At 39.9% G+C, this 25,532-nt stretch overlaps 2 protein-coding genes across 7 annotated transcripts in view; one reads left to right on the top strand and one right to left on the bottom strand.

Moving 5' to 3' along the window:
• The window catches only part of PCMT1 (protein-L-isoaspartate (D-aspartate) O-methyltransferase), an 88,135-nt gene extending 84,315 nt beyond the window's left edge, over positions 1-3,820 (bottom strand). For all 6 annotated transcript variants that reach the window (XR_013170823.1, XR_013170824.1, XM_077149235.1 and 3 more), the window contains exon 1: positions 3,607-3,820. Coding sequence is in view for 4 of the 6 variants with exons in the window: in XM_077149235.1 (XP_077005350.1) it covers positions 3,607-3,820 (214 nt within the window). In the remaining 2 variants the exon portion in view is untranslated. The remainder of the gene's footprint in view (positions 1-3,606) is intronic.
• A 2,619-nt stretch (positions 3,821-6,439) lies between these two features.
• The window catches only part of NUP43 (nucleoporin 43), a 36,688-nt gene continuing 17,595 nt past the window's right edge, over positions 6,440-25,532 (top strand). The window contains exons 1-7 of the mRNA XM_077149226.1: positions 6,440-6,609; positions 6,919-7,041; positions 8,024-8,101; positions 13,439-13,619; positions 15,202-15,337; positions 18,224-18,375; positions 20,484-20,606. Of these exons, the coding sequence (XP_077005341.1) occupies positions 6,490-6,609; positions 6,919-7,041; positions 8,024-8,101; positions 13,439-13,619; positions 15,202-15,337; positions 18,224-18,375; positions 20,484-20,606 (913 nt within the window). The 5' untranslated portion in view covers positions 6,440-6,489. The remainder of the gene's footprint in view (positions 6,610-6,918; positions 7,042-8,023; positions 8,102-13,438; positions 13,620-15,201; positions 15,338-18,223; positions 18,376-20,483; positions 20,607-25,532) is intronic.

The following is a 25,532-nucleotide window of genomic DNA, read 5'->3' as shown; positions in this document are numbered from 1 at the left end:
ATTGGGACAAAGACCAAAGGGGAAGGTGGAGTTACAATAGAAAAGGTAGGATTTAACAAATGAGTATGTCTACTGAATCATTATATTGATACTTCTTTTAATCTCCCATGTCTTGGAGCAGGTAGAAGTAAATCTCTGAAATCTGTTCTACAACTCAGTGTTGTGGTGTGCTCTGATATTTATTGCTTTTTGGGTATATGTTAATTTTTACAATAAAAAAAATTAAAAATTACTGAATAAATGAAGGAAGAAACCAGTTTTAAAAAATGTGGGTCTATACTTTCCCACCAAACTTTAGCATTCTGATGAAAGATGTTGTTTTGAAAATCCACCCCATAAAGTAACCATTAAATTCATTCAAATTGTTTGGACAGCCTTAATACAATTTTTTTTGTATGCTTTCACTGGGGAAAAGTTCTATTATTGGATTGGTCCTGAATAAACACTGAAGTATTTTAATGATCATTTAAAAAAACAGAATATGTTTACAGCCTGGGGAACTTATGAATAAAAAGGTGAAAAATGCAGGAAAAAAAAAAGATTCCACTAAAATGGTGGCAAAGTTTAATGTCATTTTCATTTCTCAAAGACAGTGGTTCCTGGACCAGCAGAATCAGCATCACTTGGAAACTTAGTAGAAATATAAATTGTTGGGCACTAGTGATTTGCTTTTAACAAGCTCTCCAGGTGATTCTGAAAATTTTGAAGATACTCAAGTTTTAGAACCACTGTTCCAAGTTACTAAAAAGCAATTTCATTAGGCGGGCCATGGTAGCTCAGTGACAGAGTTCTCATTATAATATAAACTAAGATATTAAGATAGTAACCATTCCAGTCTAGGTCATTTAAAACTATGTTTTTACTATGATGTCTTATAATTAAAAATAACAGTAAATATTTTCAATAAATTAGTATAAAAGTATTGTGCTGCTTTGACATGATGTATGTATCCTAGAAAAGCCATGTTTTAATCCTAATCCCATTTTGTAAAGGTAATCGTTTCTTCTAATCCTTATTCAGCATTGTATGCTTGAAACTGTAATTAGATCATCTCCCTGGAGATGTGATTTAATCAACAGTGGTTGTTAAGCTGGATTAGGTGGAAGTGTCTCTGCCCATTTGGGTGGGTCTTGATTAGTTTACTGGAATCCTATAAAAGAGGAAACATTTTAGAGAATGAGAGAGATTCTAAGAGAGAGCAGAACAACATAGCCACGAGAAGCAGAGAGCCCACCAGCCAGTAACCTTGGAAATGGAGAAGGAAAATGCCTCTCAGGAAGCTTCAGGAAACAGGAAGCCAGGAGACCAAGCTAGCAGATGACTCCGTGTTCATCACATGCCTTTCCACTTCAGAAAGAAACCCTGAACTTCATCAGTCTTCTTGAAGCAAGGTATCTTTCCCTGGATTCCTTAGATTGGACATTTCTATAAACTTTTTTTAATTGGGACATTTTCTCAGCACTAGAACTGTAAACTAGCAACTTATTAAATTTCCTTTTTTAAAAGCCATTCCATTTCTGGTACATTGCATTTGGGCAGCTAGTAAACAAGAACAAGTAATAAAACAATTCATTATGAATCTCATTTCCTTTGAAAAACCATTAAAATTGTAATTTCCTTAATTCGTTCCCATTTCTAATTTGCAGATCCTTTTTCACTTCAACATCAACATAATCAAATGTTCATACCTTTCAAAGGATTTTTAGGAACAGTGAAATAACCAGGAAGGTGGAATTTTCAATTTCGCACAAACTGAAATTTTCACATGAACAAATATTACTTTTATAACAATAAAAAAGAAATCTATTAGCTAAAATTACCTCAGCAAGAAGTTGAAACTGAAGTTGCAGGAGTGTTACAAAAGAGGTTAAGCAACTTGAGTACTCTAATTCCTTTAGAAACCACAGATCTAAGTATCAAACTAAATATCTGCAATTTTAACATCCATGCATATTAAATAAATTTTTTGACAGAAAAACATCTTAGACTTTTCAGCTAAGAACAGTAATTGATACATCAAAATGATAGTAAACTCACTGGGAAAAGAGTTAGTCTTGGCTTAGCACAAATTTGACGCCCAAAAAGGAGAGATTTTAAGAGCCCAATTACAAATTTCTGCCACAGCCAACTGTCTACTGGGATAACCTACTTTGGGAAAAATACTTAATCACAATTTATATATAGAATATTTAAGGTGTGTACACTGCAATAATAAGCACCTGGAGCACATTAAGCAATTTTATAAATGTATTTACGATATATTGAACATATACGCAATCATGGGAACCTTCACCACATGACTGTCTCAGCATTTTCACTATTTCCAATTAACTATCCTTTCATAAACTGAGAATTGACAATGACAGAATTTTGAAATCTATTAATTCTTTGCTAAACACTAAGACAATTTCTACATTCTAAGTACTGCCAAACAAAGGTCAATGACTAATATTAAATACCAAGCATGTGCAGGACAGTATTAAATACTTCCCTCATTCATCTTTGTATTCCCACCATAAAACTAAGCATATAAGAGATATTTAATTGGTATTTTTAGGAAATGTTATGAGTATTAAGTTATTTGAGAGGATTAGAAATCCTCAAGAAGATTAGAGAGTTGGGAGATATGACAAACACATGAAAAGTTAAATAACATGACAATTAAAAATACCACGTGACAAAATATGATTATTTGCAAAATAAGCGGCAAAGAGAGTGCTATAAGCTCTGATTAGAATGAGATCATTATGGACAGCAGTCCTGCGGATCTTGCGAACAGACGGCGACACGATATTTCAACTTAAAAAAAGAAAGTGACACAGCATTCATCCCACCCTAAAATTATCTTCAGAAGAAAGAATAAAGAGAATGGTATAAAGAAACTTCCATACAAGGTTGTTAAAGCATATGATACTCCTGAAAAAAGTTAGAATATTCACACACACACACACACACACACACACACACACACACACACACAATCGTTTGCTGGGTCCCAGGACCCCTAAAGGGTCCTGAATACAAGTCTAGCAAAAACAGCATGCCCTCTCTCATCCTCCACCCCTCACAAAGCACTGCACTGGGCAGACGCCCGAGAAATTTCTCCCAGCCTCTTCTACGGCAATATTCTCATCTTCCTCTCCCTCCCCTCGCCTATATCAGACGGTGGCATCTTCCTCCAGGGGAAAAAGCAGAGGGCGGGGGAGGCAGAACAGGAGGGAAAGCTTGCAATGAGGTCGACTTTAGAGCAGAAGGAAAGCGAGAAAATGCGGGGGGCAAGGCTGGGGTCCCCTCAGTCCTGCCCAGCTTCCGGAAGCCTGGCAATACCATCTTACCCCAACGAACGCCCCCCGCCGCGGGACTCAAGACAGCAGGCGGCTGACTCCGCGGACAGCCTCCGCCCCACCTGGGCCACCCGGCCCTCCACGCCCCCACCTCTCCTCCACGTCGCCGTTAAGTGACAGGTCTTCGTCGGAGGAGGCGGGGGGAGGTCGCACACACTAGCAGTTAGGGAGCTGAGGCCCTCCGCAGCAGGGGGACACAACGTCGCGGCCGGACCGGGGTCAGTCCAGGCCCGGCCGCCGGTGCGGTGGAGGCGGCACTTACTGCGGAGATTGTGGATGAGCTCCGAGTGGCTGGCGCCGCCGGATTTCCAGGCCATCGCTAGGCACACCCGGAGCAGGTACAGAACCACCTTCAGCGCGGCGACGGTGCCCAGCAGCTTCCCCAGGAGTGACACCACCTCCCACACGGTCACCACCCCGCCCGCGTCTCCGCCGGAGCCGCCGCCGCTGCTGCCGCCACTGCGCGCTCCCGGCATGCCCCGGGGCACGCATGCGCCCTGTGACGCCGCGCTCTGGGCGGGGCCGGGTGGGGCCGAGGAGGCGCCTTCCCAGGACTCCCCCGAGGCTGGATGGGTGGTGCAATCTCCCGAGTCTCTCGCTGCGCATCGCCTTTCCTCGGGCTTTCCTCTGGTCGATCCTGGAGACCCTCGCTCTTGTCCCAGTGCAGAGCGATTTTGCGGCCGGTCTGCTTCACCACGGTCACTGGTAGTTCCGCAGTCGCCTCTCGGTCAGCTGTTGCGAGCCACGGGGCTGCTCCTATAACTGTCCACGTTGTTAAGCGGTGGGCTTCCCCCGCCCTGCCTCACCCAGCCCAGTAGCTAGGGTAGAACCCCAGCTCCGGATGGTGGAGTCTGTAGGATCTGACTCGGGCTTGGGACAGCGCTGGTTAGCAGAAAGCTTGCTATCCTCGTTTGTTGTCACTTCTAAAGCACAAATTCAGACAGAAAATTATATCATGATAAAGGATGTAGGGATTGGGTGTTTTGCCCCTTGAAACAACGCACATTTGAAGATCTACAATTGGTTAAAAATCCCACAGTATGCTGAAGACTCACAAATTCCACCGTTAGACTGGGCACCGACTTTGTTGCTATCAGCTCTGCAGACGATGAGCGAGAAGCTGTCAGGGAACATTGCCTGTCTCAGACAAAATGCTGACTCCTGTATCTAATCACAGTCTGATTGGAAGACAGCCCCTTGGATTCTCCTTTCTCCAAGTGATGAGCCCACAACTCCCTGTCCCAACCTGAGAACTCAAGTTGCTGCTTAGGTTTTTTCTACAAAGCTGTGTGATCTAAGTGAACCCAACCCCTGACCTCCATCTTTTCTCTCATTTCCTTTCCTTTATAATACTTGTTTACTCCAGTCCTTCTCCAAGCCCAGGCTGTGACAAAGAAGGGCCCATTCTGTTTCTCTTCATCTCATCTATTCATCACTCTCACTGGCACCCTCTCTTCCTGGGAAACACATATAATTGTATTGTCAGGTGTGGGGAATGAATGATCTTTTTCCCCCCAGATACATTCTTACTTATTTGAGACATCTGATTCCCTTAGAATCCTGACCCTTGATTCAGGGGGGTGGCTTGCAAAAGGGGAAGGAGTGCAGTCTGGTACCCTTCTCCTGCAGGCCCCATGGGGTACTATCTAATAAATATTCTGAGTATGGAAAAAAAAATGCTGACTCCTAATCAGAACCGAGGCTAGTAGAACCCAACCATCACTTGGTCCAGTACACTTTTAAGGAAGGAAGCAAAGCTATACCGAGACATCTATACTACTGTGCCAGTTTCATTGTTCAGGTTCTAATTCTTAACAGACTTTGCTAAATGTGACATGAATCTGATTTCCAACCTGAAATATACTTAGACCTTACCTTTTTTTCTGGCATCATGTGATCATAAACACTCAAAACAGTGTGCTCTACTTGAATATTAGAAATAAAATGGTCAGTTTGGAATTCTAATAGTTTGCCTTGCTCTCTGCAACTTCCTGATGGTCTTCTTGTTAGGGGAAAAAAATGTCAAGTCATTGATAGGAACCTGATAACTCTCTAAAGCTGGCCTGGGTGGATTGAATTCACATGTGGTGATTCCATAAGCTGTAGTTGTCGAATAGGACTACCAGATAAAAATAAGAGCAAGAAAGTATCATCGGCGTTCTAAAAAAACAGGAGATACAGTTATGAATACCTATAATGTAAAGGAGATAAAAAGATGAAGAATTTACACCTCTTGTATGAAATTGGATTTACGTTCTAATTGAGGAGATCTGTGCCAAAGGAAAACTAGCAATAGAAAGCAAAATATAAGTACCATCAGTGCTGTAGATAACCAGTGCTATGTTTATATAGATCATCATGGACTGTGGTAATCAGGAAAAGATAGCTGAAGGAACTAATGCTTGAAAGGTGAGCAAGATTCTGGGAAAGGAAGAAGAATGGATGTTATAGGTATAACTAAAGGCACAGGAGAAGGAACCTAGAAAACTAATTCCTAGGCTGTTGACTTTCGATATCACCATATTCATTCTTTATTAATACGTAAATGAATTGACCAGGGTTACAGCTAGGCAATGGGCTGCAAATTAGACCTAGAGTCTTAAGAATTCCAACGCCGGACTCTGACAATGTGTTATTAACAAATGTGAAACAAAAGATTTGTTTGGGGGCAAAGAGGGAGAGGTTTTGATAATAAGTTGGTGCATTAGTAGAGGTACCTCCGTGAGAACGGTAAGGATCTTGCGTATTTCTATACGCGGTGAAGTGCAACTGAATACTTAGATATCATTACAAGGTGGTTTCTCCTGCACTGATTTTGGTTTTGCCCTTAAAATTCATTTTACATTGCACACTTATTGCACAAATACACTCTCTCAGCCTTCCTGTAGTCATTTTGCCGGTTAAGAGCTGACCCTACAGCACAAAACCGTAAGGCACCCTTGTCAGAGCCGCCCCTGCTAGCTTGGGTTGATAGTTTCCTACCGGCCACCCCTGCCAGCTTGGGTGCTAGGACCAATCCGGTCTTCTTCGCCCAAGGAGGAAGATTGGCCCTCCTCAGACACCATCCCATCTATGTCCCATCCAATCAGGGTGAAGGACAGGGCTTAGAGCGCGCGCGGCAGTGCTTGCCATTTCTGCTTCTGGCATGGAGGAATTTTACGCCAAGTTTGTGTCTCAGAAAATCAGCAAAACCCGTTGGAGGCCCGTGCCCCCGGGGAGCCTACAGACCGCGGAGACCTTCGCTACAGGCTCTTGGGACAACGAGGTACCTCGACCCTAGCGACAGCCTTTCCCCACACTTGGGCCCCCTGCATCTGCGGCCCGGCCTCCCGAGCCAGTTCTCGCCCGCTAGCTGTTCCTACCTTCTCCGAGTCGGGGGACTATCTCGGGCTCTGTTGCCTGGTGCTCAGAGCCGGCAATAGAATGCCTGAATGTCGTACCTCTTAATGGTCTGAACTTAACCGTTACTGTTTATTGAGGTGATTTTGATGCAAGGTTGCCTGAGGGCGTACGAATTTTAATTTCCCAGGGTTGATGCTTCTTTTGCTTCAAGACAAAACTTTCTGCTTTACAGGAAAATTATGTTTCCCTGTGGTCTATTGGAGATTTTGGAAACTTGGACTCTGATGGAGGTTTTGGAGGAGACCATCAGTTATTGTGTGATATCAGACACCATGGTGATGTCATGGATTTGCAGGTAAGTCTGTGTAGTATCTACGAATTGTTAAAACAACTGAGAGATACACTTAAAGATAAAAAAAAAAAAAAAAGCATCATAAAAGGTACACGGGTGGTTCAGTAGTAGAATGCTCGCCTTTCATGTGCGAGACCGGGTTCGATTTGGGGACCATGCAACACCCTCACCCACCAAAAAAAAAAATACCTTAAAGTTTTTTCTAGTCTCACCTTTCGTTACAGCCTCTGTGGGCTGAATGATTTTGCTAACGTCATAAAAGTATATAGTGGCAAAATCAGAACTCAGGCGGGAAATATAGATTTAATCACAGTTTTTTATCAGTTAACCAGCTAACAAGTGCCAAACACTGTTTTGGGAGCTTACACAAACTTAACCCTCGTTTCACGTCTGTGAATCAACTTTTGTTATTTGTTTTACCAGTGTGAAAACTATATGCTCAAGAACTTCTGTTGAGCATATATGCCTTTTGACAAACACTGGGCAAGGCAATTTACAAGGTTTTGCTTTTTGAATTCTCCCCCCCCCCCCCCCCATAAAGAAATAAGCGCTCCCATTTCAAAGGTTTACAAGCCTTGGAGAGCTTAATTTATTTGTCCATTGTCTAAGAGTCAGTAGTAAGTGATAGGGCTGGAATTAAGTATAGAATTAAGTCTGTATAACTTTAACATCCCTGTATTTTATTCTATAAAAAACTGTCTATCCCTGGAAATATTTTTCTAAATCTTTATTGTAATGGCTAAAAATTAAATCAGTTGCAAGCAAAGGAGTTTAGGGAAAAAATGCTGTTATTTATTATTCATGAAAATAGTATTATTTGTCTAGAAGTTTTTGCGTCTTAAATCTATTATTGCATTTTATTTGCTTAGCATACACGAGCTCTCTTTAAATTTGTTATACAGTTTGATACTGATTGAATTGAACAAATGGGTTTCCTCCCTACTAATGTTTTTGAATCCATAATAAGCAGCATTTTTCTACTTAGTTTTTGGACCAGGAAAGAATCGTAGCAGCTTCATCAACAGGATGTGTAACTGTTTTCCTTCACCATCAGAATAACAAGGTAAAGAACCTTTTGTTTGAAAACCACATTTGTGTTTTAATTATTTGGAGGAAGGTTTGCAGAAGACTGCTTAGTAATCATTACAAATAATTAAACTTCACAATCTCAAAACATGCTGGAGGGAAATCCACTGTTACTACAAAACTTTTGGTTGTTTGATTCTGGAATTATCTTTCTATGGCCTTTTATTGAACTTGGATATCCCTTAGCTTGTTAAATAAATTCTGTTAGTAGTTTTGACCTAAAAATGTGATATTCCAGTAGGTAATTTTGCTGTAATTCTGCCTTATAAGTTCTTTTGAAGAAAAAAAGAGTATCTTTCAGCTCAGATGCCTTGAGAAAGGAAAAGGAACAGTTGCTTTGCTTAGCTTGATGGATCCCAGGTTTTAATTAGAAGAGGATACACTGTTTGAAGACTGACTTTTTCTCAATGTCTTTCTTTTTGCTAAAGCCCAAGTGTACTGACCTTCACAGTTCCATGGTGAGGGCAATTGTTAAAAATAGCTTCACTTGCAGTAACACAGTTTGAAGTTGCTTATTTAGGTTTGGAGGTTAATAGAGGTATTGTTAATGGGTATGGGTAGCACATCTGGCTAAGTATTTTCCTTAATGGAGTCATTTAGAAAGAGCTATTGAGATTTATTTCTTAGATGTAGCCTAATTCCCATTAGAATGTAGAGTTGCTTTTGAACGCACAACTACTTGATACCCAAGGACCATTTCTTTATTTGACATAAAGATTGGAAACATTTGTTTTGAATCTAATTAAACGTATGTGAAGCTTTGATGAGAGTAATTTCTAGACATTAGTACTCTGAAATACAAAGGAGAAAGGAGAGCATTATTTTTCTAGAAAGATGTGAGACAGAATTTTTTCTTTTTTTTTTTAATTGTGGAAGTATTTGTGTAACAAATCTTCACATTCAAAGCTTCCCAAACATTACCATTCAGTGGGATTAATCATATTCACAATATTGTGTACTCTCACCACCATCCATTATGATAACTTTCCGTTTCCCCCCCACAGAAAACCTGTACTCATTTTGCCTTAACTCTTCATTGCCCCTACCCTGTATCCCTGATAACCTGTACTCTACTTTCTTTCTCTGTGAGTTTACATATTCTCTGATATTTTCTTTGTGGTTACCATAGGGCTTAAATTTAACATCTTAAATCTATAATAATCTTGCTTGCCTTAATACCTACTTAACTTCATTAGCATACATAAACCGTGTTCCTGGATCCCTTACTCCTACATCTTTATATAGTTCTTGTCACAAAGAATTGTGATTCCAAAACCATTGATTTATGATTACATTTCATGCATTTGCCTTGTAGATCTGATAGGAATTTAAAAAAAAAAGTAGAGTTGGAAATAAATATAATAGTAGTGACATTTATATTTAACCATGTCATTGTCTTTGCCACAGATCTTTTTTTTTTAATAAATAATTATCTACTTTATTTACAAAAAGGTACTGTGTGGGAGATCATAATCTGCCCTACCCCACTACTAATTGTAAACTGCTTCCAGTTCCTCTATACAAAGTACTTTTCTGGTTGATATGCTTTTATCTATGCTGTTTTCTCTGCCTGGAATGCCCTTCCTCTGCTGTATATCTGGAAATCTTCCAATTCTTTTTCTTATTATTATCGCTTCTTTTTTTGTGTGCATTTATCATCACAATCAACTTTTCTTTTTTGAGAAAAATAACATATATACAAAAAAGCAATACATTTCCAAGCACATTGCAACAATTGAAGAACAAATTTCAGAGATTGGTATGGGTTACAATTCCACAACTTTAGGTTTTTACTTCTAGCTGCTCTGAGATACTGGAGACTAAAAGAAATATCGATATAATGATTCAGCAATCATTCTCATTTGTTAAATCTCATCTCTCTGTATATATTCACCATTACCTTTGATCTTTCTTCCATTCTTTAGGGTTATTTGGTTTGCATGTCTTTATTTCTTCATGTGACGTCCTTCAGTTGTCTATTTGTTCTTTCCTTTCAGCCTGCTAGATTACCTTTAGCATTTCTTGTAAGATTGGTCTAGTGATGGTGAAGTCCCTCAGGTTTTGTTTACCTTCCTTTTTTTTTGTTTGCTGTATGGTGGGCATCACATTTCATTCTTTTTCCATGTGCGTATCCTGTTATTGATATACCATTTGTTGAATTTTTTGTTTATTTCTTTTCTTTTCTTTTATTTGCTTGTTAGTTTGTTTTGGGGAAGTGCATGGGCTAGGAATCGAACCCGGGTCTCCCTCATGGCAGGCGAGAATTCTCCTACTGAACTACCCTTGTTCCTTATTTTTTGAAAGACAGTTTTGCCAGGTACAGAATTCTTGGGTGGCAGTTTTTGTTCTCAGCACTTTAAATATATTTTCCCGCTGCCTCTTGCCTCTGTGGTTTCTGATAAGAAATTGGCACTTTCTTGCCAAGGATTCCTTGTATGTGACATGTTACTTTTCTCTTGTGGCTTTCCGAATTCTCTCTTTATCTTTGGCATTCCGCAGTTTGATTGCGGCATGGTGTGACATGGGTCTATTTGAGTTTATTGTGTTTGGAGTTTTTGGAGCATCTTGTATGTGCATATTTATTTCTTTCCTTAAATATGGAAAGTTGTCAGCCATTTTTTTCCTTGAATGTTCTCTCTGCCCCTTTCTCTTTTTCTTCTTCTACGAATCCCACATGTATATATTGGTATACTTTTGGTGTCCGACAGGTTCCTCAGGCCCTGTATACTTCATTTCTTTCCTCTTTCTCCCCCTTAGACTGAGTGATTTCAATTGTCTAATCTTCAAGTTCACTGATTCTTCTGTCAGCCTCAATCTGCTGTTGAACTCCTCTAGGAGATTTTCTAATTTCTGTAACTGTAGTCTGCAACTCTGTTTCCTTTTCATAATTTCCATCTCTACTGGTTTTCTCATTGTTCATCTGTCATTTTTCTGATTTCCTTTAGTCCTTTGTCCGTGTTTTCTTTTCCTTTGTCCATGTTTTCTTTGAGTATATTTGTGTTATCACTGGAATTTAGATTCTGAGGCATCTGTTCTTAAGCTTGTATACAGCTAGTGTTATGACAGAGCTTTTGTTGAATACCAGAAACTAATTTAAAAAAAGAAAGACTTGGGACAACAAAATCGATAAGCTATGTCCTTGATCTTGGGGGTCGCCCTTATGAAACTTATTCCTGCAAAAGGTAGGCTCAGCCTTCTTAAAATTAGGCCTTAGAGTCACCCCCAGAGAACCTCATTTGTTGCACAGATATGGTTTCTTTCTCTAAACTGACATGGCAAGTGAACTCACTGCCCTACCCCTCTGCATGAAACACAGTTCCCAGGGGTGTAAACCTCCCTGGCGATATAAGACAGAAATCCCAGGATGAGACAGGACCCAGCATCAAAGGATTGAGAAAACCTTTTTGACCAAAAGGGGAAAGAGAGAAATGAGACAAAATAAAGTGACAGTGACTGCAAGGTTTCAAACAGACTCTAGAGGTTATACGGGAGGTTCTTCTTACACATAATATAGATATCCCCCTTTTAGTTTATGGTGTATTGAAGCGTCTGGAGGGAAGTACCTAAACTGTAGAGCTGTGTTCCAATAGGCTTGTTTCTTGAAGATGATTGTATAATGATATAGCTTTTACAGCATAACTGTGTAATTGTGAAAACCTTGTGTCTGATTCTCCTTTTAACTAGGTATGGACAGCTGAGTAAAAAATATGGATTAAAAAAATAAATAATAGGGAGAACAGATGTTAAATTGAGTAGATTGAAATACTAGTGGTCAATGAGAGGGAGGGGTAAGGGTAGGGTATATATGAGTTTTTTCTTTTTTTCTTTTTTCTTTTGCTGGAGTGATGCAAATCTTAAAAAAAAAAGATCATGGTGATGAATACACAACTATGTGATGATATTGTAAGCCACTGATTGTATATCATGTATGGAATGTTGGTATGTTAAGCATATTTGTATGTTTGTATGTTCTATTAATAAAAATATTTAAAAAGAAAAGAAAGGACGAAAGGGAAGAAAAGAAAATACCTTTTCCAGTTTTTGTAGATTGACCTATGGACTTATCCTTGCAATAAGTTTAGACAATAGGTTGAGTCCTTTCTGCAGAAGTGGCCCAGGGAATTCCTCCATTTTCATGGATGCAAATGTCCCCTCTTCCTAGGAAACAGATTCCTCCCAGGCGTGGGCATTGTACTATATGTACTGTAGCAAACAATCCCTTACCCCAGTCACCCATTTGATTTCTTTCCCATAGTGTGCTATAGGAGAACTCTGTAACAACAATAAGCAAGGCAGGTTCTGGAAGAGTGGGTCCCTCAAGCCACTACCAGACAGACTGGGCCAGAGATACCTGCTCTTAACATGGACACGAGCTTTACTCTGCTGCGTCTCGAATCAGAACCAGGGATCCACATTGGGAGCACAAGCTGACGGCCCCTGGCAAGGGGATGGGGTAGAGACCAGCTGGGGCTCCCTGAGATCCTACTGCTTATAAGTAAAGTAGCCTTTTTTTTTTTTTCATTCTGCACTTACCCTGTTACTACAGTCCTTTCACTATTTTCTGGAGCTTTGGGAGGGATGTGTCTGCTGCTTTGTTCTGTTTTTGTTTTTAATTTTTATTGATAAAACAACACACAAACACGCACATTCTTAACATATGAACATTCCATACTTGGTGTGCAATCAATGGCTCACAATATCATTGCATAGTTGCATTTTCATCACCATGATCAACTCTTAGAACAATTGCATCATTCCAGAAAAAGAAATAAAAAGAAAAAAGAAAAAACTCATATGTATCATACCCTTTACCCCTCTCTCTCACTGACCACTAGTATTTCCCTCTACCCAATTTATTTTAACATTTGTTTCCCTGATTATTTATTTTTAATCCATATTTTTTACTCATCAGTCCATACATAGATAAAAGGAGCATCAGAACAAGGTTTTCACAATCACACAGTCACATTGCGAAAGCAAATCATTATACAATCATCTTCAAGAAACATGGCTACTTTCAGGCACTTCCCTCTAGCCTTTCTAATATATCTTAAACTAAAAAGGGGATAACTATGTAATGCTTAAGAATAACCTCCAGGATAACCTCTCAACTCTGTTTGAAAGCTCTCGGCCACTGACACTTTATTTTGTCTCATTTCTCTCTTCCCCCTTATCTGCTACGTCTTGCTCATTGTTCAACATTTTTGTGGGGGCCAGAGCCCTAAAAGGGCCCATGAGACAAAATTATTAAATACTCTTTTGATGGAAAAAAGAGTTTGCTTTGTTTACTAGTGTTCTAATTTTTTACACATAGACACTGTCAGTCAATCAGCAGTGGACAACAGCTCACCACCACATGGGTCCAGGCAGTCCCTCCTATAGCAGTGCCCCATGCACAGGGGTTGTGTGCAACAACCCTGAGATCGTCACAGTTGGAGAAGACGGTAGAATAAATCTCTTCAGAGCTGATCACAGGGAAGCTGTGAGAACGATAGGTAAGAAAACTTAGCATTTCTTTCATCCATTAAATAATTGAGCACTTATCATGTGCCCAGTACTACTTGTTTGAGGGATATGAAATAGGTCAAGGTAAAATATTTTTCAGCAAGACAGTATGTTGATAAGGCTCATGTGATTAGTGGAATGACTTGAAAGAGAAATCTGTTTTAGGCTAGAAGGGATTATCAGATAAAGGATCAAGGTGCAGGTGGCAGTTAATCTAGGTTCTTTGCCATAGGTGATACTCAGAAGGTGGCCCACCAGTCAAAGGGAATAGATAGAGGCAGGCTAAAGCCATTCAGAGAATGACAAAAAGTGCAGTTTGGCCTGACTGCAGATGTCTCCAGGAGAGGTGAGAGGTAAAACAGGAAAGGTAAATTAGGGTCACATTGTGAATGGTCTCTAATGCAGAGCTTTAGAGTTTGAAATCCGGTATGCAACCAAGGAGCAATTGACAAGTTGTGAGCAAGGGAGTAACATACTACATCATGCTTCAGAAGGATTAGTCTAGTGTGGTAGTGCTCAACTGTGTCTCACATGAACTCACTTGAGATTTTTAAACATCCACCATCCTAGGCCTCCTGAATCAGAATCTCTAATGATTGAGCCCATACATTAGTTTTGTTGTTACAATTTTTTAACTGCACAGAGAAATCAGAGGTACACCACTTATTCATTGTTTTAAAGACCATTTCCTGGTGTCAGCATGAAAGGTAAAGGACTAAAGGAAGGGGCTGTTGTCATTTTGCTGTCTCAGTTTTAACAGTATTGTCTATATAGTGAGGTCCGCTATCCCAATTGGTTAAGATGTTCACGTGGTCAGGGTCTTAATGTCTGTATGTTCTACTGCTTGTTACAAATAGGAATGTCTGTTTTTTTCCCACAAACTGCTTTCCAAACCCTTCATTCACTAGTGTCTATCTTGTATTTAATTAGCACTGTCTCAGGAAAGAGAAGTTTAGATGTGGCCCCATTGCTATAATTGTGTTGTATGCCAAATACACATGAAATGGTGGCAAATACAAAATTCCATAATATATGTGAAATTATGTGCTAAAAGCTGAACACTATCAGAAATCAAAGAGAAGGACCATTATTAACAACTAGGAAGGACGTGCTGGAGGAGGAGGGGTGTGGTGAGGATGAGGATGAATCAATTTGGAAACAGTGAGCGAGCACTACAAGGTTAGAGCAAGCTTTCTAGGAAGTAGTAGAGTTTGGCCAACTAGAGTGGAATTTCATTCTGGCCTAAAGACTAGTGGGAAAGAAGGTCAGATACGGAAGAGCTTGAACAACTATTTCATAAATGCAGAATAACGATCTAATAGGAAATAGAGAGGAGTACATGAAAACTCAGCCCTACATGAGAAAACAGTTTAGGTGTCCTGTGAGTGATATCGGTTTTCTATCAAAGGAGAGTTCATATTAACATATATATTACTGTACCTTTTCTATAGAAATTAACTGTGACATTTAAAAATTCTTTTGTAATGTTTCAGGCATTAGAAGGAATGCAGTTTAAGATTTTCGTGGGAAAAATGGACCCATTAGCACACTCTTTTTTTTTTTAATTTGTAGACAATGCAGATAGCAGTACACTCCATGCTGTAACCTTCCTTCGAACTCCTGAGATTCTGACCGTAAATTCAATTGGACAATTAAAAATATGGGATTTCAGACAACAAGGAAATGAGCCTTCTCAGATATTATCACTGTAAGTTCTGATTTGTAACTTTACTAGTGTAATTCAAAATTATTTTGTTTATCTGTTTGTAGCAGCTGACTTTAAACCATAATACAATACAGTGAGATTATACAATATTTGTCCTTCCGTGTCTGGCTTATTTCACTCAACATAAAATCCTCAGAGTTCATCCATGTCATCTCATGCATCAGGACTTCTTTCTTCTCTATGACTGCATAATATTCCATTGTGTGTATGTACCATATTTTGTTTATCCATTCATTGGTTGATGGACACCTATGTTGCTATCTTTTGACAATTGTGAATAATGCTGCTTTGAATATCAGTGTGCAAATGTCTGTTCACATCCATGCTTTCAGTTCCTCTGAGCATATGCCTAATAGCTGGATTGTGGGAATCATTCGATAATTTATAGTAGGCTTTCTGAGGAACTGCCAAACTCTCCACTGTTTTACATTCCCACCAGAAAAGAGTGAGTGTTCCTATTTCCCCCCATGCTCTCCAACACTTGTAGGTTTCTCTTTTTTTTCAATAGTGACCATTCTAGTGGGTATGAAATGATATCACATGGGATTTTTTTTTTAAGGTGGTTTTATTCCCACACCATATGATCCATCCAACGTGAACAATCACTGACTCAGAATGATTATAGAGTTGTGTGAAATGATATCTCACTGTGGTTTTGATTTGCTTTTCTCTATTAACTAGTGATGATGAACAAATTCTGGGAGGAGGGTCACCCTGGAGAAAATTTTCCTAAGTTGGTCTTTCCCAGACAAAACAGGTCCAGCGACCCACAAAGAGGGCACAGACTGGTTCCTAAGCACCCTGGAAATGGAATCAGAAAGAATGAAAAAAGCCTCTTTAATGGCTCTCCAACACTGTGTTTTCCTGGCCTGCCCTGAAGTGTAGTGCTTCAGCTAACTGTTTCCCACAACCCTGAGGAAGCACTACATCTGTAAATATCTCCCACCTCCACCCCTGTCTGGAGTAGGGTTGAAACAATGGCTGCTGCTACCTTTGTCCAGGGCAGGTTGAAACACTTCAGAACCGGGACCCAGGGATCTGAATTTGCCAATCAAAAACTAATAATAATAATAAAAAAAGAAGATATACAAATGATTCCAGAGGCTACTCTTATGCAAGCTTCAGTTAGATGGTACTAATTGCCATGGTTTGCTAAACCCTAATCAACATCACACCTGTTGACTCTTAAGAACACTTAGGGCTTGAACTAAGACTCTATAAAGGTTTCATGCACTAGATTTGCCTTCCTAGAGTGTATAATTCTTGGACAGTTCCTGGGCCAGATAAATCCTGAAACTCAGGGACCAGCACCTCCCTGGTGATTCTCACATCCCCCTGTCCTTTAGTGTGGACACCTCTTCTCAACATGAAAAAGTCAGAATGAGCATTGCCAAAAGATCCCTGTAGATTGGGAAAAGGATTGAAGGAGAAGGAGGGGGTATAACAGAGAAAATGGATTCAACAAACAGGTATGGCTGCTAAATGACTATATTAATATTCCTTCCAACTAAAGGAGCAACTACAAGGAAGAATCTGAGATGGTGGAATGGTAGTTTATGACAAAATCTAGGATCTGTTCTATAACTACTTTTTTTTGGAGGGGTGTGTGTGTGGGGGGGTGCATGGTCTGAGAATCAAAACCAGGTCTCCAGCATGGAAGGCTAGCAAACATTCTACCACTGAACCACCTGTGCACCCTTGTAACTACTTTTTGAAGTGTGCTTTGAAAATTACTGTAATCAGGGTGCACAGGTGGTTCAGTGGTAGAGTGCTCGCCTTGCATGCGGGAGACCCAGGTTTAATTCCTGGACCATGCACCCAAAAGAATAAACTGTAATCGAGGATCATGCCCATCTCTATTCTTGGAAAAGAGGATTTTTATGTCCCTTTCTGTCACCAGCGAGTTAGCCAGGTGTTGGATCCCAAGGTGGCCTGCCACAAGTGTGGGGCATGGGCTCCAGCAGCCTCTGCACAGAGAGAACTTTTCTTTACTGTAGTTTATCAACCTCTTTCTCCCACTATTCCTTGGATGCTATATAGTATTCTTCTGGCCTTTAGAGTCTTAGAACAGTTGTTCCAGACAGTTTCTGCCTGATTAATAGCTGTTTTGGTGGCAGGACTACTTCCTGGAGCTCCTACTCTGCCATCTTCCCCAGAAGTGTCTATCTAAACATTATTACATTTTAATTGTATGTTAAGAGCATGATCCCTGATAAAATTTGATAGAGCAAATATAACTTATTGGGCCTGACACTCCTATACTACCTTTATAAATATTTTGTTATGCTGATTCAGAGCCTTTATTTCTTGAGTATTTATATTATTTAACAGAATTTATTTCTGTTCTTTAAGTGATTCTATTGACAGTGGGTCTAACACTCTAGATGTGATTGGTGGGGGGGGCAAATATAATAGGAGATATTTTTCTGCTCGGAAATCTCCCTTTCCTATGTGTGTAACCTCTTCTCTATTAGAAAGTAGAATGTGTCAAACTGAAAAATATTTATATAAACTAAGTATTAAGTACTTTAATATTAAGTAATATTAAAGAATATTCAGGAAAGTAGACCATAATATTTTAAATAAAAAAGAACCAAGAAATGAAAATATGTTTTGCATGTCTTTCTATTAGAATCTCTTGTTTGCCATTTCTCCAAATTGAAACAGAATGAATACTTTTGGTCTTTAATTTCAAAAACTTCTAGATATTTAGAAATTAATCATAAATTAAATATAAATTATAGATTCAATATAAATCTACTCAATATTTGGCATGATTAAGGTTCAGCCAGTAGTTCCACCTGTAAAGTTGTCATTTAATTTCTGGAACAAAACAAATCTGGTGTCGTTGAATCTCCCTCCCCTCAGGACTGGAGACCGAGTGCCACTCCATTGTGTTGATAGACATCCCAACCAGCAGCACATTGTAGCCACTGGTGGCCAGGATGGAATGCTGAGTATTTGGGATGTCAGACAAGGTTCCATGCCAGTGTCTCTGTTGAAGGCTCATGAAGCTGAAAGTAAGTGGGATGGAGATAGAATGTTTTTATTTGGTGACATATATTTACAAACACCTTTCCATAATGATACATAGAGATAATTTTATATCATAACTTAGAGTGTCTGAATGGTATAAATTTACAATAAATTAATCCCCTTTCATTTAACATTCACGATGTTTCTTTATTATGTCCAAAATGGTAAAGAATCTCTTTATATACTCCTCTTTATGCACTTATTTTCTTAGGATGATTTTTTAGGAATAGAATTGACCAGGCAAAAAGTTTGCATAATTTTAAAGCTTTAGTATATGTTGTCAAATTATTCTATTAAAAATAATCCCAGTCTATGTTGCCATTTTTTGAGTATAATAATTCCCTTCTCCCTCTGCAAATCCAGGTGTTATTTTTCATATTTGCTCATCAGGTTTGTTCCTCGATTTATTATTGTCTGTGCTTTTTTTTTTTTAATAGGAGCAATAGATATATAGAGTATTGTCTATTTTTTTCTATTTTTCTTTTGCCTTTTGATTTTGGGCACACAGAAGCTTTTCATTTTAACACTTCTGTTTTTAATATCATGCCAGAATGGATTATATTTTATTAAATTCTGATTTCAGGAAAGTTTATATTAAACCCCACTTGAATGAAAGTACAAAAGAGCAATATCGAGCCAACATTGACTTCTCTGTTTAAGTAAGTTTCACATTATTACCTTGGAAAGCTAAATGACATTTACATTCAAGAAATAAATAAAAAGATAGAAATTTATTTGCCTCTCCAAGGTATACCTCTTCCCAGGAAAAAGAAGAACAAAAAACAAATAAGATACCCCTTAGATTCTGATGTTGCTAACTCAGTGGTGGTAGAATGACAGACTTTGAGATCTCTTCTTATCAGCCCCCCTTTAACTCCCAGCCCATATCATTAAACAAAACCCAGAAATGCAGTGGCTTGTAATGTATTATTTTAAATTTCATCCTGATTCATGGCAAGAAATGAAATGAGGTGTTTTGTAGGGATTTATCTTTAAATTGAAAATAAATACATAAAAATTTTGGTTTGGGCAATCTCCTGGCTCTACCAGGCTGTTTTTGTTTTAATGAAACAGTAGGAATGTACTTTAAACATAGGAACTTGTAAAGGCTGCCTGAAGAAGGTAGCCTTTTGATGTCTTGTGGCATGAGATTTAATTGTGGTAACTGTCTGAAAGAAAATTGCCACTTTGCCACCCTGTGCTGTTCACTTTTATGCCCCACCTTGGGCACTTTCCATGCTGGTTCTTTAAGGTCTTTTGTCCCAGAATCACACACCCTGTACACACTGACTGTATGATCCACGAGCTGCAGGAACTTTCTGAGGAGTCCTGGTAGTCATCGGCTAATATCTACTGAATACACAAATTTCCCTAATGTTTAGAGCTTGAAGGGGGGCCCAGTTCCAATTTGGATTCTTAAAATTAGGATTCATCTGAAACTGAATCCAAATTCTTAGAGCATTTCCAGGTTTTGGTCTGTTAGGAGCTAGTTTATTTTTGTGACATAGTCCAGAAGTACCCAGACTCCTGCCATTAGCCAAAATTGCACTTTCCCTGTTAGAAATTCATTTTTATCTTCCTCTTAAGGTTCTTCCTTTCTAAGTCCATCCAATAACGTAGCCATCATATGTTAATGACACAGGAATTAAGAATAAGACAACTTACCAATTTTTAAAATAAACATAATATTTTGAAATAATATCAAACTTATAGGACAGTTGCAAAGATAATACAAAACCCATGTAGAGAATTCTACCATACCTCTAGAATTTACCAATATTTGATAAATCTTTCTCTGAATTATCTCATCCTCATGTTTTTCAATTAAAAAGGTAAAAAAAAAAATTTTTTTTGTTTTTTCACATTTTTTACACAAACATTTACTTGACTTCTTTATCCTATCTGACAGGAGATAGCCATTTAGAGAGATGTATTATGTCTTTTCTTTAATTCTGAAGACTTTTGTTTTTATCACGGATTTGGGATATGAAGGTGTGTGATGGAAGGAATGGAAGATATGCCTAGAGATGGATTTAATGTAATTTGTTCAACTAACTGCACGGGAATGAGCTGCACTGTTCTTATCTTTTAGTGTGGGAAGTTCACTTTCACCCGTCCAACCCAGATCATCTATTCACTTGTTCTGAGGATGGATCCCTCTGGCATTGGGATGCTTCCACAGACGCACCTGAGAAATCATCACTCTTTCAACAAGGTAAAGAGATTTAATCAAGATTCTTGCACAAAATTGTTATACTTATTAACCACCAGATTAGAAATTCTCAAATTTTTAGCAGTGAAGAATGGCAGAATGCTGTCATTCTCTCTACTCGTGGTAAGTTCCACTATCACAGGTCTTGAAATGTCTGACCACTAGCCACTCATTGCTATTCTGCTGGTGATTAGAAATACTGCCCCCTGGCCAGCATCAGGTAGCCCAGGCTCTTGTTGGTAAGTGTTGACCTCAGCCCTCCTGCTGGAAAATAGGCTTTGATGCTGGAAGATGAGCTTTGGCACCTCTTTCATACTGCATTGCCAAGGCAGGATGGATGGCAAGAAGAAAGTTATTCTTTCTTGTATCAGTGCTGGTTTCACCTCAGTTTAAGATGCCCTGTCTTCTAATTAAAGTCAGAGGTAAACAGAGGTCAGCCAGAAGCTATACACTTACAATAAGGGTTTGTATTTCCCAAGCTTCCTGTTTGAGGTTTTATCTGTTGTTCCAAAGGTCATTTGTTCATTCAGTCATTCATTCAGCAAATGTTTTTCAAATGCAGCATGTATGAGGCACTCACCTGTATGTTGAGACCTACAACAGTGAGTAAAATAGAATTTCCCTACACATGTAGAACAAAATTTTTAGCAGACAATAAATAAATGGACAATGTATCAGTAAGGACCCAATCAGAAAGGCAAATTACCCTAGTTTAGAGGGAATTGGTTTCACGTTTGTTAGAAGGAATAGGAGAGGTGCTAGAGGAGCAAAGAGGGAAGAAAAGCAATACCCAGAAATCAAAAATGGCTAAAACCCCTGCTACTGCAGTATTGGAAATGCTTTTAGAGTTAGTTCCAGATCAGCAGAAAAGGTGCTGCCTTGATCAGGGCTGAATTACTGCCAGTGCCAGGGTCACTCCTCCATCACCCACCACTGCTTAAGAAGTGAAGGTGTGAGTCACATGAGGGCATTCCAGGCAGGGGAGACAGGAGATTCCAAGAACCTGAGATAGACAGAAAGCAAAAGAAGCCCTGGTGTCTGCAGTTCAGTGGATACGGTGGGGAGTAGGAGGGGAAAAGAGAGGCAACTAAGGGATAGGCTCATAGGGTTTGGTAGACCACCGTAAGGATTTTAGGTTTTGGAACCATGAAAACCACTAGAGCTCACGCAGCCGGAGACCTTTGGAGGAGTTTCACGAAACAAGAAGCTTGGAGAGAAAGCACACATTGCCGTGTTCGCCATGTGCCTTTCTAGTTAAGAGAGAACCCCTGAACTTCATCGGCCTTTCTTTTTTTATTTTTTTGTTGTTATTTTCTTTTTTTTTCATCGGCCTTTCTTGAGTGAAGGATACCTCAGGCTTAGCAACAAAGCAGGAAAACTGCGTCGTGGTCTGTTGTATCCTGCAGCTGTCTCTGAGCTCGTCCATGTGCCGCAGCCACCTGGAGCAGCCCAGCTTTGGCTGCGTCTGCAGGCAGTTGTTCCACCTGTGTCATCTAAATGTGCTCTAAGCTCAGTGTCACAGCTCAGTTTACAAAGACTTGACTGCTTCACAGGAAACGCTGATTTCCCACAGCAGCAAAACATCAGGCAGAGCGGCTGGTACAGCCGGAAGCTGAGGGGAACAGAATGTTCACAAGGCGCATTATGAAGGTGCCATGAGGAAGGACAGAGTACTGAAGGGGCTAGTGGCTGGCAGATCTCAGATATTTTAGCAAACATTTTATTCCAGAAAGAGAAGGTCCCAGACTAGAAGGAAATCACTATAAACAGGACTGAGATTGAAGAGGGCAGGATTCCTGGTGTAGGTAGAAGTGAACCAGAGGCTGCACATCTAAAAAAAGTACCAGGAAAATACAAATTTTAAAAATTGGTGCATCATGTTGGAAGTCAGGACATCTGGGTGGTGAGATCTGGAAAACACAGAAGTTGATTTGTTGCTGGATTTGGTGTCCAGGTTCATGGCCATGCTGTGAGAAAGAATTCAAGGGCACAGCACAGCATAGAGTAAGAAGGTAGAAAGTTCATTGAATACACATATGAGAAGACATGCAGGCACTCTTGCAAGAAAAAAGGGTTGAGAGGCGAGAGGTCCTGGCACTGTGGGGCTGTCTGCTTTTATAGATTTGTGTTCCTTTTGTAATTTTTATTAACTATTTTACTACCCTCCCCTTTTCCCACATCTGTGGACGCTTGATGTCAGATGACTCACTCAGGTGGGGTCCTTTGGTCTCCAGGTGCTGCTTATTACTATTCTTCTCAGAAATATCTTTCTCCTTGAGGTCTGACCACTTCTGGGAATTCATCTTTTGCTTATTCAGTCACCACCCTAATTCTAATCCTACCTCAGATTCACATACCCTTCTAAACCAAATGAGACTCTGAAAGTGTAGTTGCAGTATAATGAAAAACTTGGCTGGTCTTTGTCCTCAGTTCTTGGGGAAGCAGCCTCTGAATCTTCAGAATTTCCTGTGATAGGGGTGTCTTTTGTTCTTCATGGTGGGTGCAGGATTTTAGGTTTTATTATGAGTGTAATTAGGAGCCATCAGAGAGAGCAAGGGAGTGACATGATCTGACTTACGCTTAAAAAGAATCGCTCTGGAAAATGCATAGAAAATGAACTATGTGGAAAGGGATGGGAAAAATGAAAGCAGGGAGATCGGGGGTCTTGCCACAGTGGTTCTAATATTGTGTTGTTTTGCACAGTGTTTGAGAGCGATGTAAAATACAGAAACAGGAAAAGATACACACAAAGCTAAGGAAAAATAATTCTAGAACCTCTCCAGAAAAAATGTTGAAGAAGTGTATGCACATACATACATGTATATGCTAACTTCAATTATGGAGAAACTAGTAATTTTATCTAAGCGTTAGCTTACACCTGATTTTTTTCCTTCTTACACATTTACTGTATTTTGTGTCTTCTGTGGGAAAGCACAATATAAGACCCTAATAATGTAAAACCAACATAAAATATGCAACCTAACCTTATGAAGGAGCATGGGAAGTTGAATCATTACATAAGAAATGTCACAAGGAGATTGCTGGAAGATGGCGGCTTAGTAAGACGCGCGGATCTTAGTTTCTTCTCCAGGACACCTACTAGGGGAGTAGAAACGATACAGAAAGCGCCCAAAGCCACAACAGAGATAAAAAAGACAGCGTATCCCATCCTGGAACGGCTGGCTGGCTGAGAGAAGCAGCTCGGGTGAGATCGCCGAGGCGCGCGGGCCTTACCGGGCGGGGTGGCAAGCGGCCGGAGTTACTCCCTTCCCCCTTCCCGGGCCGGCTGGGAGAATTGGAGAGGCGGTCCCCTGAAACAAAGACGGCTGGCGCCCACACCACGCGCAGCCCCCGGACCAACTGAGAGAATTGGATCGGAAACCCCCAGACCGCGGAGAACAGTGACGGGTGGGGGAGGCCCCTTCGAAACCCGTGACTCCCGGGGAACGTGCACTCTCTCGGGCGGGCCGCTGCCGCTGGCGCCCTCCCGCCACGCTTGTTGCCCAGGGCCGACTAGGAAATTCGGACGGGCTCTTTCCCTGGCTGCGGCGACCAGCAACCCTCCCTGCGTTCGGACCCCGGGCCGGCTCAAGCCGTTTCGGCTAGCGAACCCCCAGGACGGCGAGAGTTTTCCAAAGTTTAAGGTCCCACAGCACCTTTTACTGGTGGGACCGGCAGACAAACGTGTGCCACGAGCACCACCTACTGGGCAGGATAAGAAAAACAGAACCCAGAGATTTCACAGAAAAATATTACAACCTTGCTGGGTCCAACACCAAGAGAAATCTGAATAAATGCCCAGATGCCAGCAGCAGAAGATAACTGTCCACGCTCAAAAGATTGAGAATATGGCTCAGTCAAAGGAACAAACCAATAGCTCAAATGAGACACAAGAGCTGAGACAACTAATGCTGAATATACGAACAGAAATGGAAAACCTCTTCAAAAATGAAATCGATAAATTGAGGGAGGACATGAAGAGGACATGGGCTGAACATAAAGAAGAAATAGAAAAACTGAAAAAACAAATCGCAGAACTTATGGAAGTGAAGGATAAAGTAGCAAACATAGAAAAAATAATGGATAGCTACAATGATAGATTTAAAGAGACAGAAGATAGAATTAGTGATTTGGAGGATGGAACATCTGAATTCCAAAAAGAAACAGAAACTATAGGGAAAAGAATGGAAAAATTTGAACAGGGTATCAGGGAACTCAAGGACAATATGAACCGCACAAATATACGTGTTGTGGGTGTCCCAGAAGGAGAAGAGAAGGGAAAAGGAGGAGAAAAACTAATGGAAGAAATTATCACTGAAAATTTCCCAACTCTTATGAAAGACCTAAAATTACAGATCCAAGAAGTGCAGCGCACCCCAAAGAGATTAGACCCAAATAGGCGTTCTCCAAGACACTTACTAGTTAGAATGTCAGAGGTCAAAGAGAAAGAGAAGATCTTGAAAGCAGCAAGAGAAAAACAATCCATTACATACAAGGGAAACCCAATAAGATTTTGTGTAGATTTCTCAGCAGAAACCATGGAAGCTAGAAGACAGTGGGATGATATATTTAAAATACTAAAAGAGAAAAACTGCCAACCAAGACTCCTATATCCAGCAAAATTATCCTTCAAAAATGAGGGAGAAATTAAAACATTCTCAGACAAAAAGTCACTGAAAGAATTTGTGACCAAGAGACCAGCTCTGCAAGAAATACTAAAGGGAGCACTAGAGTCAGATACAAAAAGACAGAAGAGAGAGATATGGAAAAGAGTGTAGAAAGAAGGAAAATCAGATATGATATATATAATACAAAAGGCAAAATGTTAGAGGAAAATATTATCCAAACAGTAATAACACTAAATGTCAACGGACTGAATTCCCCAATCAAAAGACATAGATTGGCAGAATGGATTAAAAAACAGGATCC

Source organism: Tamandua tetradactyla, chromosome 2 (assembly GCF_023851605.1).
Source record: "Tamandua tetradactyla isolate mTamTet1 chromosome 2, mTamTet1.pri, whole genome shotgun sequence".
Taxonomy (NCBI): Eukaryota; Metazoa; Chordata; class Mammalia; order Pilosa; family Myrmecophagidae; genus Tamandua; species Tamandua tetradactyla.
Note: the sequence above shows the minus strand (reverse complement) of the source record. Positions and strands in the feature narration are given on the sequence as shown.